Below are 14171 nucleotides of genomic sequence, written 5' to 3'. Positions count from 1 at the left end.
TGGGCCAGTTCCTTAGGCCTGTTGAAATGCCCCATGTATAAGTCAAGAGGATCTGGACTCATTGATACAGCAGCCTTCCCACTATGATCCTGTTGTGTCCTCCACTGACAACTTTTCCCCACCATCCCAACATTCTACAGAGCAAAACCCTTGTGTCTTGTTGCAAAACAGTTGTAAGTGGCCTTTAGGATCTGTATCCTGAGGTACTAGAGTTGCTCATCTGCTTACCATTTTTCCTTTCCTAGTGGGCAAGATATGGTGAGCATTCTCCAATTAGTACAGAACCTCATGCATGGAGAGGAGGAAGATGAGTCATCACAGTCTTACCGGTAATGCTAAATTGCATTGTTCTATCTGGAAGATTATAACTTTATTTGCTGTGATAATTTTTGAAGCCACAAATTGTACACTTAAATTTTTTTTTATTAATTTTAAATTTGCAATAGTGTAAGCTGTTTTGACTAAACCTTTGTTACATTATACACTGAACCAGGAGAGAAAGTAAAATGTGGAACATACCTAATAGGAATTTTTGTAATAGTCTTGATAGCAAATTGAAATTGTGTTGAAATTATGTAACTATCCATGACTTGGTGGTAATGTTTTCCTCAAAATAGCCACACTCTTTACTGCAGTGAATTATTAAAAGCAGTTGTGTATAGCAGGGAATTATTCCTGGCTGACAACTCAATTTCTTTGAATTGTCCTCGACTTTATGAGCATTGCTTATGCTGCCTGCATTCTGTGGAAGCCTAATTTTTTTACTTACCTTCAGAATTTTTAGTTGCATCAGATATAGTATAGTTGTAAATTACAAGTTGCATAGTAGCTCTGAATATGGATTTTTTTGTTTTGTTTAAAGTGGGGTACTCTGAGCCTGGGAATGGGAGTCACTGAATTCTAATCCTTGCTCTGGCACTGACTTATATGTAGCCGTGGGCAATACATTTAACCTCTCTCCTTCCATTTCTCCATAAAATGGTGATACTACTAGACTCTCTACGTGCACAGGAGTGTGGAAGATCAATATTTGCGAAACAGTTTAAAGATTTAAAATGTTATGTTAATAATAGTTATGAGAAAAGATATAGTTTAAACTTCCAAGTTTCATAGCGTCTACTTTCTTTTTTTGTGTATACCAGGCCTAGGCATATGTTTAATGCACACTAAAATCTTATTGTGAAAGGGCAGTTGCAGTTTTAATGTTAGTAGGTTGAGAGAAACTCTATGCTCCCTTTTAGGGTTTCTCAGGTAGCTAAAAGGTGTCTAAACTACAACTGCCGTGTCTACACATGTTAATTAATGTGTTAAAATTCACCTTTTCTCCTAGTGTAGACATGGCTCTTTTATATGTCATTCTGGTATATATTTGAAGAAAATATTGCATCTTAACCAGTTCTATGACATTCTGGGCATATCCAGTAAAAGGAGAAAATCTAAACCCATTATAAATATGCATGACATGTATCAAGCTGACAGTTATTCTCATATGATGTTTCTGGTTTGCAGACTTCAGAATGTTGGAGAACAGGGTCACATGGCTTTACTGGGACATAGTCTGGCAGCTTATATTTCAGTGCTGAACAGGGAAAGGCTGAGAAATCTTACAACTAGAATCCTTTCGGACACCACTCTGTGGCTTTGCAGACTTTTCAGGTAAGTCATGAATTGCTTATTTATTATGCAAGTTACATAGTAAAAATGGTTTTTTAAAAAAAAAAAAGTCTGAAGTACGATTTGTTATTTTGATAGCCTTATGCCTTAAATTCATGGTACAATGAAAGATCTTAAATACAGCACACTTGTTTACAGGATGCTGTTCTTGAAAGCCAAGAACTTGTCAATAATATACCAGTCATAAAAGTGTGTTTTTTATAAGGAATTTACAATGGAGTTAGGGGCCAAAGTACAATAGTGGGTAGACAGATGGTTGATTATCCATTTATATAAGCATATATATGCTGTTGAGCCTTGTAGCGCTTTTAAAAGAGGTCTTCCAGCAAACCTTTCATTGGTTCTGCCTTAGACTTCGTTTAGTTTTTATGTATAGAACAGCTGAGGAATTTTCAGTGTACCAAGTATATTTCCTGAAAGTCTACCTGAACTTGTAATTTCGATCCAGCACTGGAGGGGAAAGAAAAGTATAAGGAATACTTCAGGTGAAAAGAAACTTAGTCAAACAGCTAGGTTATTTCCTTGTACGGTTTAATTTCATGTAAGATTCTTACTCAAAGTGCCTTAGTCTTCAGATATGCTTTAATGTACGTGAAAACAATGCATTTCTGGTGCCAGAGCTGGCTGACTTGCAGATTAAAATGAAATCTGGCTGCTGCTAATATGGGAAATATTTCCCATTTGGTAAAGAAATAACTTTTGGGTGGGACAAAGTTTCACTGATATCTCATTTAATGGTAATCTAGAGGTATTCCCTGTCCCCACAGTTCTTGAGACCTGGGTTGAATGACTAACCCTGGACTAATGTGGTTTGAACATGATGTAAAATACAGGATGTTAATTTGCAGACAGCAGGAAGGGTAATGGGGATAGCACATGGTGTTCAGTAGGACCCTTGACGGAAAAGTACGTTGATTGGCTCCAAAGAGTGGCTTATGCCAGTCCCCTGTCATGAAAGCACTGGCTATTATAGTATATGGCTATTATATGCTGTATGCAGTGGATGGTCACTGACAAACTGATAACTGGTCTCTGTCCTGATAGGATTATAGTGTAGAATGCTGACAAAGACAAATGGTACAACAAAGCGGATTTACACAGAGGTGTGATTAGCCATGAGTGTCTGCAAACTGAGTTTTAAAGTATTCAGTACTATAAAAGCCAAGGCAGCAAGGGGAGGGGAAATTAATGATACTCAGGGCTTTTATATGAACATACACCAAGAATCTGAAGGGAGCTTTAACTTAAAACAAGTGTAGTCAGGAACTGTTTCACTTTAATATCACAACGTTTCTTTAAGTTTGGGGGGCTCCTGATGGGAATCTTAGTCTTATGTGAAAAGGATATATTGTCCATAAGATGTCTCAATATCAAATCCATTTGAGCCTTCCTGTAGAAGGAAGGAATGAGGCACGGACTTTTCATTAAATTAACCGATGAAGAGATAAAGGAAATAACTAAAACTGACCCAGCCAGAGAGCTGTTAAAGTTACAAATTATCCCCACCTATAGTTGATAAATGAAGGCTTGTTTTAGCTGCATACAGTGACAAATGGACTTTCTGTAGAGCCAATATAATCAGCATTCTCTAGTTGATAGAATATAAGATGAATGAATGTCTGTATTTAGCTATTTAGTAAACTCTTGTGTGACTTTAAAAGTTTTTGAAATCTTACATGGATATGAAGCTAGGTTTCATGACTCGAAGAGGAGATGCAGATGGGTTAAGCAGAAATCCATCTATTTGACAGTTTATGTAGTGATGGTCCTAATACCCAGTCTTAGAGGAGCAGTTGGTCTCATTCTGACACCTAATATGCACGTTAGCTGTGATTTTACATCAAGCGTGAATAGCTTCTGGACCTTGGAACAAGTGTGTAGGGTAAAATGAGTGGTATATTTGGTTTTACAACTTCATTTATATGATATATCCCAAAGAGTCTATGAATAATTTTTAATATGTTTCTAAAAGTACATTTAGCTTACCTTTATAGTTCAGCTCCAAAAATGTTTCATGGCTACCATAAAGCATGATGGAATGTCACTCATTAGGAGTCATTTGGGTAATTTATGGTGAGGCTGGATGCTACATGATTTAAAAAATTTAAGCTGAGGGATGGACTGAGTGACTCTTAAATTATTCAGGATTATTGATATACATATTGGACGTAAATTATATAGCAAAACTCCAACTTCCTTGTCACTTAATAAATCCTGACCTGTACTACTCTTCCTCTTGTTGTCCCTTCATTTTAGTTAGGTGGCTATATTTCTTTACACTGGAACTGTCATACCTTTATTAGATACCTAATTCCACTATTGTCTCTCCTTGGCTTTTAAACATTAGTGTGCATATCACTGCTGAAGCTGAAATCCTTCGTTCAGAGAGATAAAAACAAATTAACTGCTAGTACAGATTTGTAGTCCAACTTCCTAGGCAGTAGACATGGCAGTGTACTAAATAAACTGCACTAAATGGCAGTCTGTTTGTTTGTATTTCAAGGAGTGTTAAAATAGGACATGAGTAACGTTGGGTATTATGGATTTGTTTGCTAGTGGCTTCATACTAAAGTTTGCAAGATCCTGTCCATGTTTAACTCTATTTAAAAAAAAAAATCTATTTCACTCTGATTTTACAATATTGTGCTGTGAAACTGCATCCTCCTCACTGACTCCTGTGATTCTTACAGATGTGAGCCATACTCACTTGCTGAGGTATTTTTATAATGGAATTTTTTAAAAGTGTGAAATCTTTCCTGTTCCTCAAATGTTTCTATCTACATTTTATGATTTGATGGCTTCACTCAGTGCATATAAATCTGAGAAAATATCTTTGCAAACTTTGAGGATTTTAAAGAGTGATTTTCTTGCCCAAGTCCCCGCATCAGGGGCAGCAAGCCGCGGGGGGTGGGCTGCTGGTCACTGTGAGGGTAGCAGTCAGGCAGCCTTTAGTGGCGTGTCTGCGGAAGCTCTGCTGGTCCCGCGGTTTCAGTGGCGGGTATGACGAAGGCACGAGACCAGCAGATCACCTGCAGACATGCCGCCAAATCCATGGGACCGGCGGACCTCCCGCAGAAACGCCACCGAAGGCTGCCTGACTGCCGTGCTTGGGGCGGCGAAGAACATAGAGCCGCCCCTGCCCCTCATCTACTTTGTTCTAACTGCAAATAGAAATAGAATGTAAAGTAAGTTTTCATAGTTACTAATCTCTGTGCCAGCATGGTTTACTGTGCTCTCCCTTATCTTAGTAAATAGTTTTTTTTTTCTTTTTTCCTTTACCCTCTCTTTAGCCTTCCAAAGGTCACTTCCACTATTTGTGTCAGAACCATGATCCACTGAATCTTTTTTCATAATCTTTGTCTCCTGGAGTCACAAACTCCTATGATATAATAACGTGTCTCTGGACTGGATGAGGGAGATCAGATTAAAACCTTATAAAACTAGAATTAACGATTTACCCTTCATCTGATTTCTATCTTGGCTTTGTTTTTATTTGTAATGTTCTGGGGTTGGATAGAGCTTCTAATTTAATGAAGAGCCAGAACATACTAACATATAACAGCACTTAGATACTTTTGTGTCAGATGCTATTTAAACCAATAAATGTAATATAGCAGACACAAAGCAGAAGGTCTACACTACAGCAGGGATCAATGGCTGTCAATTTAGTGGGTATAGTAAACACCCGCTAAATCAATTGCAGATCACTCTCCAGTCAATCCCTGTACTCTACTCCCGACAAGAAGAATAAGGTAAGTCGACGGGAGATTTTCTCCCTTCGACCCCCCACGATGTAGACCCTGCAGTAACTCAACCTAAGGTAGGTCAACTCCAGCTACATTATTCACATAGCTGGAGTTGTGTAGCGTAGGTCGACTTACTGTGGTACTGTAGACATAGCCTGAGACAGAAAGTATCTTTATAACTGCTCAGTATTTACACACACTAACTAAACTGGGACTGTTTCTGTTGGTTTGTCTTACAGGTACGAAAATGGGTCAGCTTATTACCATGAAGATGATCGTGAAGGTCTCTTAAAAGTCTGTAGGCTTGTCATTCACTCTTGCTATGAAGACTACACAGTAGAAGGATTCAATGTGTTATATAATAAGCAGCCCGTTATATACATTAGTTCTGCAGCCAGAACAGGCTTGGGCCAAACTCTCTGCAGTCAAGTAAGTAGTTTTAGTGTAAAGTTTTGAGTCTTTGCTGCATATAGAAACTTACAGGTATCATCATGCCTAGTGGCATCCTAGCTAGATTTTGAGAATGGATCTAGAGGTTCACAGGTAGAAACTGGTATGTTGCAGAAGCAGGGCATTTTTTGTGTGGGTTGTTGCGGGTGAGTAATGGGTGGGCGGAGGATTGCTTTTCCATCCCTGTTGTAACTAGAAGGTCCTTCATTTATCTCCATTCTGGAGCATCCACTGCTGACAGAGAGGATCTTTTTGAGCTAAGTGAGGTTCTCTGACTCTCAGGCCGCTGAACATGCTGTGTCTGCAACAGTGCTATTTGTGCATTCACACATCATCCTGGTATCTGAGCTTCTTCCGAGTTGTTAAATAACAGAAATACCCTTCTACCTCTCTCTTCCTTCCCGGCTTGTCGAAGATATAGCGTTTCTAGAATTTTTTTTAAAAAGTTTGTGTGTGTATGCGCACACTGAACTTAAGTTTTCTTGTACTGTCCTAATGGTCCAAATTTTTTTTTAGTTTTTTTAGTTTTTTAAGCACAATTTCCTTGATACTTCTACATTTTATCTTTTAACCAAAATTAGTAACAACTGATGAATAAACAATGAAAATCACAAATAAGGTTGTCCTGAAGCCAGCCAAAGAAGGAGGAAAAACCATGCCCTGAAGCCAACCAAAAAATCTGCAAAAACAATAATATAAAACATAACCTTACAGTTTGTAAGACTGTTTAATTATAAGATTCCAAAGCAATTCCAAAACATAAAAAAGAACATAAACATATTGGGAATAAATTAAAATAGCCCAGAATGGAGCTATAGGGTTCTAGTTTACAATATTCATCTGGACAGCAAGATGATATTTTCTGATTGCACACAATTTGTATATTCCAGCAGTGATGATGTGAGAGTTGTAGACAGGAATTTTCTGAACTTTTCATATGAAACAATTGCATCTGGTATCTTTTTTTAAGGATGATTGTTCCTGGTTTCATGTAGACATTTCAGTATAAAAATAATTTTCTTTTTCATGACAAGCTTCTTGTTTGAAATGGTATTATCACTAAAGCATTACTGAAAGATGTCTCAATTTACTGTTGAACTTTACTTTTTCCTAAGAATATTTTTCTGCATCCAAGTTCTTTGAAAAAATTAATCTCACTGAATTTTACTTGGAATTGTGAGCTTGTAGATAGGTCCTGAATAAGAGAAATTGTGATTTTTAAATTTAATCTTTGAAAAAAGGCCAACATTATATACAACAGCATGTTGTAAAAATATATGCAATATATTGCATAAATTGTATGAAAATTTCTTGTCTTAACTCTCTCTACTATGCAATAATTTGCATAAGTGAATATATATATAATATACACTTTCAATAGGCCTATTTATATGCTTAAATGTTTGCTGGATTAAGGCCAAAGTGCTCTGGACTGGGCAGGATTGAGTCCATTGTGAGCAGCCTCATTTCCTTTGTGAAGATTAGTGTTTTATCTGTGCCCACTTGTAGTGCAGTCCTGCAGACCAGATACAAACTCTGAAAAATGTCCAGGTTTGACTTATTGTCTACTTCCCCTTACTCATGTTAAAAGCTAAACTGTTATTTTACCACTTTTGTTACTTTACTGCGATCTCACTCTTTTTTCCTTTTCTCCACTCTTAGTCTAATCATAAGTTCTAGCAGAAAACTCATTTTTTAAATGCAAGGAAAATCACTGGTAGCAGAGCCTCTGTCACTATGTGTTTGCGTCTTTCAATGTCTTTTTTGGATTCCTCCTTGTAGTTCTGTGAACAGTTTAAATAAGTAACATAAATCATGTGTGAGTTGTTCAAATGCCATCTTTCTCATTGCAGCTTGGGTTGCCCCTTTCATGCATGTGCCGCGTGCCTTGTAACACCATGTTTGGATCCCAACATCAGATGGTAAGTTTAGGGAATTGTCTTTTTAAACTGACCTTTTCTTTTTGTTTTGCAGAACACTTATTAAGGAATGATTTGAGAATGTTGTTAGGAAAAAGTGGTGAATATTTGACTTTTTCATCCTCTGAGCTTTCTCGCTGTAGATGTAAGAGAACATTGGCTGTTAATTGGCCTTAATCTCTTAAAAGTAATCAAATCAGAAATACATGTAGCACTTGTATCCTGAACTCTGTATTTATTATCTGCAGTGTGTATTTTGGTGCAGTCATTAAGGGCTTTCTAGTTTGAGTCTCTGGAAATATGTAGACCCTGAAGGTAAATTTTTAAAGGAAAAGTTTAGGCTTGAACACTAAACTTTTTTGTTGCTGTGTCTGACATTATGATGAATGATTAAACTTTTCCCTGTGTTTTAATAGTCCATGGAAGTTTGTGTTACAAAAGCCTGATTTTTAGAGTTGAAAGATGAACCCTAAGTAGACCAGGACCCAATATAACGCCCATTGAAGGCATAGAAAGACATTCTGAGCTTGTAGCATTGGGAAGTACTGTTGAGTCCATGCTTCTTAAGAGGAAGACTATACATTAAATAGGTTTCTTCAGTAGAATTATGTCCAATGTAAATTCAAAACTCTGAATTTTAAAAGCACCTACTTTATCTGTGTGTTTATGGTGTATTTGACCTTTTTTGTCTTTGGGGCTATGTGGAAATGGGGAAATTGAAAACTCAGATAAGAAGGTATTAAGAATTTAATCAGTGGATTAGCTTTTAAAATGTCAGGATACTATCCTGTGCTACTTTTAGAATCCCAATTTTGCAGTTCAATAGGAACATATTATGTACTGTCTGTCTAATGCAGTGTTTATATATTTTCTTATTGGTGACAGGATGTTGCTTTATTGGACAGACTAATTAAAGATGATATTAACTCTGGAAAGCTGCCACTATTACTAGTGGCGAATGCTGGTAAGTATCCTGAGCAGATAGTAGTAAAACAGTATCCTAGAAAAAATAAGTATTTATTTTTTAGAACTTGGAATTGTAGATAATATTGATGACTTGTGTTGTAGATCTGTTCCTTGATACAGCATATCATAGTGACTGCATAATATTTAGCTGTCCAAGAAGTTATTTAAAGGAGTGACTTAGGACCAGATTGTACAACATTATTAACATTCATGAGAACTTACTCATAAAAGTAGTTCTATTTATGTCAGCGGGTGTCTTGCATGACTTAAGGCTCCACAGTTTGTTCTTTAGTGAGCACAGCTTAGCTTTTGAAAAATGGGATTCTAAAGCTGACCAAAAACCTTTCTATGGTGTTGTACATGCCATTAACATAAAAAATTAACTTTCTCTGAATGAATAATTGAGCAAACATTTCAATTCTTTAGTGATGAAAGTTTTGGTTTTTTTTGTAAGTGGAGGTGGGAAGAAAGTGCTGTGCTTGCTTTTTCCCTTTAAAAATAATAAAGGTTTTCTTTATTTTGGCAGAGGTCATTCTTTGATGAATTAGGTGTATTGAACTTTTTTAAATAGAAATGGCTGAGTTTCTGAATGCTTATGACATCTAGTCTCCCAAGTACTTTTAATTAAATAGATAAGAAAACACAGAGCTTTAAATACTATGAATAAAAATCACATTCTCAATCAATCAAGTTGAACTTCTATGGTATCCAGTGTCATAACTTCACTAGCGCTCTCTGCACTTCATGAGTCCGTTCAAAATAAGACCTGAATTTCTAATGAAAAGAAAAAAGACACCAAATATCGCCCGCCCCTCCCCCCCCCCCCCCGGCAGGTGACCTTTTAAACAGTATTTGGGGTTATTTATTCATGTAGAGCTAGAGTTAAATGCACAATCAACGTTTATATGTTTGCTGAATTACACATTTGATATTTAAAGTGACTTTTCTTTCGTTTCAATTCAGGTACACCGGGAGCAGGTCATACAGACAAGATAGGGCGACTGAAAGAACTTTGTGAGCAGTATAACATATGGCTACATGTAGAAGGGTACAGAACTTGAGACTTCTTTCTGTGTAATCATATTCACTAATGAAACTTCTGATAATGGTGCAACTTGTAATTCCATAGCTGACATACTCTAATGTCCACAGCTGTTTTGCCATTATTAAATGTTTCATATGCCAACATAAATTTGCCACTCTACAAAATGTAAGAGCCCTGCAGATGTCACTTTTTTGTTGTAAAAGGTTATTCATGTATATGTAATTACTGAGCATGGAGTCAGTGAGCAACCCGCCCTTGCTTTGAAGTGCTTGGAATCTAAATGATACAAGACACAAGGTAACAGTTAATAGGGATTATTGAAGAGGCGAAGGGAGGCTGGAGTGCTTGAAGAGATGAAATTTAGAGGACATGTGGTGGCTAAGGAAACTGGTGCACTAGGCAGCATGATTGAGAACAGGAGTAACAGAATAAGTAGTGTTAATAGAGGAGCCCCTGCTTTTAGCCTGTGAGCCCTCCAAGCAGAGCTTGTTACCTATTTGGCCCTGAGCTACCACTGTACACAGTTGTGTACTATACATTTATGACATGCTGTGAATTATTGACAGAATGCTACTGATGAAGTATGATTAGCACAGGATGGATTAATATCTCTAAAAAGTTGGACTGATATCTAGACTAAAATGAAATTTTAGTTTGTCTGAATTCTGGACTATTAAATTGCAATCTTTATGTGCAATAAAAATACATGAACAAAAATGACTTCCCTTTTATACAACTGCATGAAATATTTAAAATGAAGATTAAAATGCTACCTTGTAGTTGAAGAAAAGCTGTAAATAATTAATTTAGCTAAGACTGTTTTCCTTTCCAGAGTGAATTTGGCAACTTTGGCTTTAGGTTATGTCTCCTCTTCAGTACTGGTATGTACTGGTGTGTCATAAGTATAATGCTCTAGACTTTAAAGTTGTTACATAATTAAAATCTGGGTGGCCCATAATAAACCTGAATGTTTCCTCTTTAGGCTGCAACAAAATGTGACAGCATGACTCTTACTCTGGGTTCCTGGTTGGGTCTCCCAGCAGTACCTGCAGTGACACTCTACAGACATGAGGATCCTTCTTTGGTAGCTTTTTTTAATGAACATTTAAATACTAGAGACTTTAAACTGCAACCATGACATGATCCTTGTTCCTTTATAGATGCCTAAATAAACAATAAGTTGCAAAAGATCCTTCTGTTAATGTTGTGACATGTTTTTGCGCTTTCATAGCGTTAGAATGAATCAGATTGTGTTGACATTTGAGTTATTCAGTGACAGTATTCTTTCTTGCCTTTAGTCCTTAGCTGCAGGCCTGACATCAAGTCAGCCAGTAGAGAAACTCCGTGCCCTGCCCCTGTGGCTATCCTTGCAGTACCTGGGACATGATGGGATTGTAGAGAGAATAAAGCGTGCATCTCAGCTGGTAAGAAGTAGTTCGTCTTCAAATGATGTGCTAACTTTTGCTTTTCTGAGTGTGGGCAGGGGGCTCTTGTTAAGGATCTTTTTACCATCTTACTTGAATAAGTTCATTCTCCAGAGAGAGAGTTAGTTTAAATGGCAGTATCTGGTTTGGTTACTGTCATCTGGGCATCAGTAGCACTATATAAATACTCATCTCTTTATTTAAGATCACTTTGATAACCATTTTAAAGTAAATTTTTGAATATGATGAAGCATCTCAAAAACAGGTGCAGCGGATCTGAAATAAAGTGAGAATTGTTGCCAAGTATGTTGAAGGTGTCGTGTTAGTGCATACTATACTAAGACCAGCCATGTTGACAGCTACAGTATTGGCACTTCTTTTTAGGCTATGTCCTCTTTACGGGGAGGAAGGGAAATTAGGAAATGCAAAGTGAAATCCTAGTGGATACAGGTCACGGGTAGTGTTTACTCTGACTAGCTACATCAAGGTAAAAAACCCAAGTGAGGAATATAGGGGTAGACCTTGACAAGATACACTGAGATAAAAACTAACCGAGTCCTGTCTCCACTAGGATTTTGCATTGAGATAGCTATCTCAAGGTAAAAAACACCACTCTTTGCAGTGGGGCATTGCCTTAATATGCCCACTAGAAAAGGATCCAGATAGGCGTTTATAGGTTTTACATTTTTGTTATTTTTGGACATTGTTTAAGAAGCAGTTGTTAGTTATCAAAACTGTTTAAAGGAATCTAAAGATGTAGTGGAAAACTTACACCAAAAATATGGAATCAAATCAGATTTTTAAAATTAATTGTAAAGTTTACTTTCAAGGCAGCTCTTGAGTATCTTTACTTTTAAAGGAAGGATGGCCTTTTGTTTTATGCACTGGATTGGGACTTAAAAGGGTCAGTGCCTGGCAATGCCACAGATTTCCTCTGTGACCTTAGGCAAGTCACTTAATCTCTGTGCCTGAATACCCCATCAGTAGATGAAGATAATTATTCCTTTCCCCCATCCTTTGTCTTTTCTATTTAGAATGTATGCTGCTCAGGGTATAGAATGTCTCTTACTATGTATTTGTACAGAGCCTAGCACAATGGGGGTGTGTAGGCTTACTGTAATGCAAATAATAAGTAGTAATTTACAAATCACTGAGACAAATGGAAGTACTGAGGGTTTCTTAAATGCCAGTGGCAAGAACTGTTTGGAAGTTTATAGCTCTTCAGTGAAAACTCAGATAAGCACCACTCAGAGCCTGCCTCACCCTGTCCCAAGCCCCAACCCCCTGCCCCATCCCATACCCAAACTCTGCTGCTGCTGGGGAAGGGGAGGTGCCTGCTCCCTCCACCCCAGCACAAGCACAAGCAGGGGTCCCAGGCCACATGCCCGCTGCCTGCCCCTTCCCTCCCTCCAGCACTGGCTGGGGTCCCACGAAGTTGGCCGCGTGCCCCCTAAGCACCGGTGGGGTCCCGCAGCCTGCCCCCTCACTCTCCCCCCAGCATCGGGGCTACCCTTTCCGAGCACCCATGGCAATCCCAGACAGCCCCTCCCACAGATTTTAGTCAGGGGTATATAGTAAGTCATGGACAGGTCACGGGCCATGAATTTTGGTTTACTGCCCGTGACCTGTCTGTGACTTTTACTAAAAATACCCATGACTACACATAGCCTTAACTATAACCAGTTCATTACTATAATCTTCCTTCACATAGAAGCTAATTCTTCTCAGGTTTTTGATGCCCAGTTGAAGTTAATAGGAGCTGTATATATGTACCCAAGGGCTGACTGTTGGCCACAGGTGCTAATCTATCCTATTAGTATGTGGGAATTTATACATCCACAGTCTTTTGAACGGACTAAATAAAATGTAAATTTTATCTACAAAGCTTTAGGTGTATACATATATGCACATGTTTGAGTCCTACAATAAACTATTTTCCTAAATAATATACTGTTAATATTCCATGATAGTGGTAATATTAATTATACAGAGATTCTTGTTTGTAGCATCCTAAATTTAAACTTTGTAAATGTAAGCTCACACTTATGGATGTTGAGTTAGTGTTTCTGTCCATGAACAGTAATTTTAAACCAAAAAATCTTTGTTTTTTATCCTTTGTTCTTTAGAGTCAGAGATTGCTGGAAAACTTGAAGAACATGGATTTCATTAAAACTTCGGTACAACCTGCCTTTAATACTTGGAGTAGTTTAGCAACTGGTGGTTATTAAATATCAAATTTTTTGTGAAACAAATTACCTTAAAATAAATGTGATCCTACCCATACCTGCAGCAGTGGTATCATTCTGACTACTGAAATTACCCCTTAAAGTGTCAATGGAATTGTATACATTTATTTGCATATAGCAGGTCTTGGTCCCTAGATTGTATTCCTTGTCCCATTGCTGTTTCTCTCTCTCTGCACACTCAAGCTGTGGATATAATGCTCAGAGGCTGCCTCTGTGTTGCTGAGAAGCACCCAATATACTAAAACTTTCCATATTCTTTTATGGTGCACTTTTTTATATTTGAAATTCATTCTTGACTATGGATTTAGCAGCACCCCGGCCAGATGTTGATATAGTGTGGGTATTCTTACATCTGTAGACAAAGTAGTTGTCCTGCTGTTGAGGGTGTTATGATACAGGATTGTGATGTTTGTTTAAAAAAAAAAAGGGAAAATACTGCTCTTAACTGAACACTCTAGTTTTTAAATGAGTTATGTCTAATGCAGCTGCTTCTAATCCAGTTTCAGTCGAAAAGATGCCCTATTCAACAGATATTTTTATTGATCTGACCCTTGTGTATTAGAATAACTACTATATTTGTGCTAGTTTTCATGGAAAACAAATGACCACAGATCACTGCAAGTGACAAAGTAATTTTATTTGTGAAAATAATCTTTTCGAACTCATGAGTTATGGAGATCCACTGTAGCCATTCCACCTTC

The 14171-nt window shown here is 37.5% G+C and overlaps 1 protein-coding gene across 1 annotated transcript in view; it reads left to right on the top strand.

Annotated features, from left to right (window-relative positions):
* The window catches only part of PDXDC1 (pyridoxal dependent decarboxylase domain containing 1), a 46239-nt gene that overhangs the window by 14366 nt on the left and 17702 nt on the right, over window positions 1-14171 (top strand). Inside the window, exons 4-13 of the mRNA XM_030578389.1 lie at window positions 246-329; window positions 1510-1656; window positions 5660-5849; window positions 7724-7792; window positions 8675-8753; window positions 9719-9803; window positions 10633-10681; window positions 10783-10884; window positions 11099-11224; window positions 13351-13401. Of these exons, the coding sequence (XP_030434249.1) occupies window positions 246-329; window positions 1510-1656; window positions 5660-5849; window positions 7724-7792; window positions 8675-8753; window positions 9719-9803; window positions 10633-10681; window positions 10783-10884; window positions 11099-11224; window positions 13351-13401 (982 nt within the window). The remainder of the gene's footprint in view (window positions 1-245; window positions 330-1509; window positions 1657-5659; window positions 5850-7723; window positions 7793-8674; window positions 8754-9718; window positions 9804-10632; window positions 10682-10782; window positions 10885-11098; window positions 11225-13350; window positions 13402-14171) is intronic.

Source organism: Gopherus evgoodei, chromosome 10 (genome assembly GCF_007399415.2).
Source record: "Gopherus evgoodei ecotype Sinaloan lineage chromosome 10, rGopEvg1_v1.p, whole genome shotgun sequence".
Taxonomy (NCBI): domain Eukaryota; kingdom Metazoa; phylum Chordata; order Testudines; family Testudinidae; genus Gopherus; species Gopherus evgoodei.
Note: the sequence above shows the minus strand (reverse complement) of the source record. Positions and strands in the feature narration are given on the sequence as shown.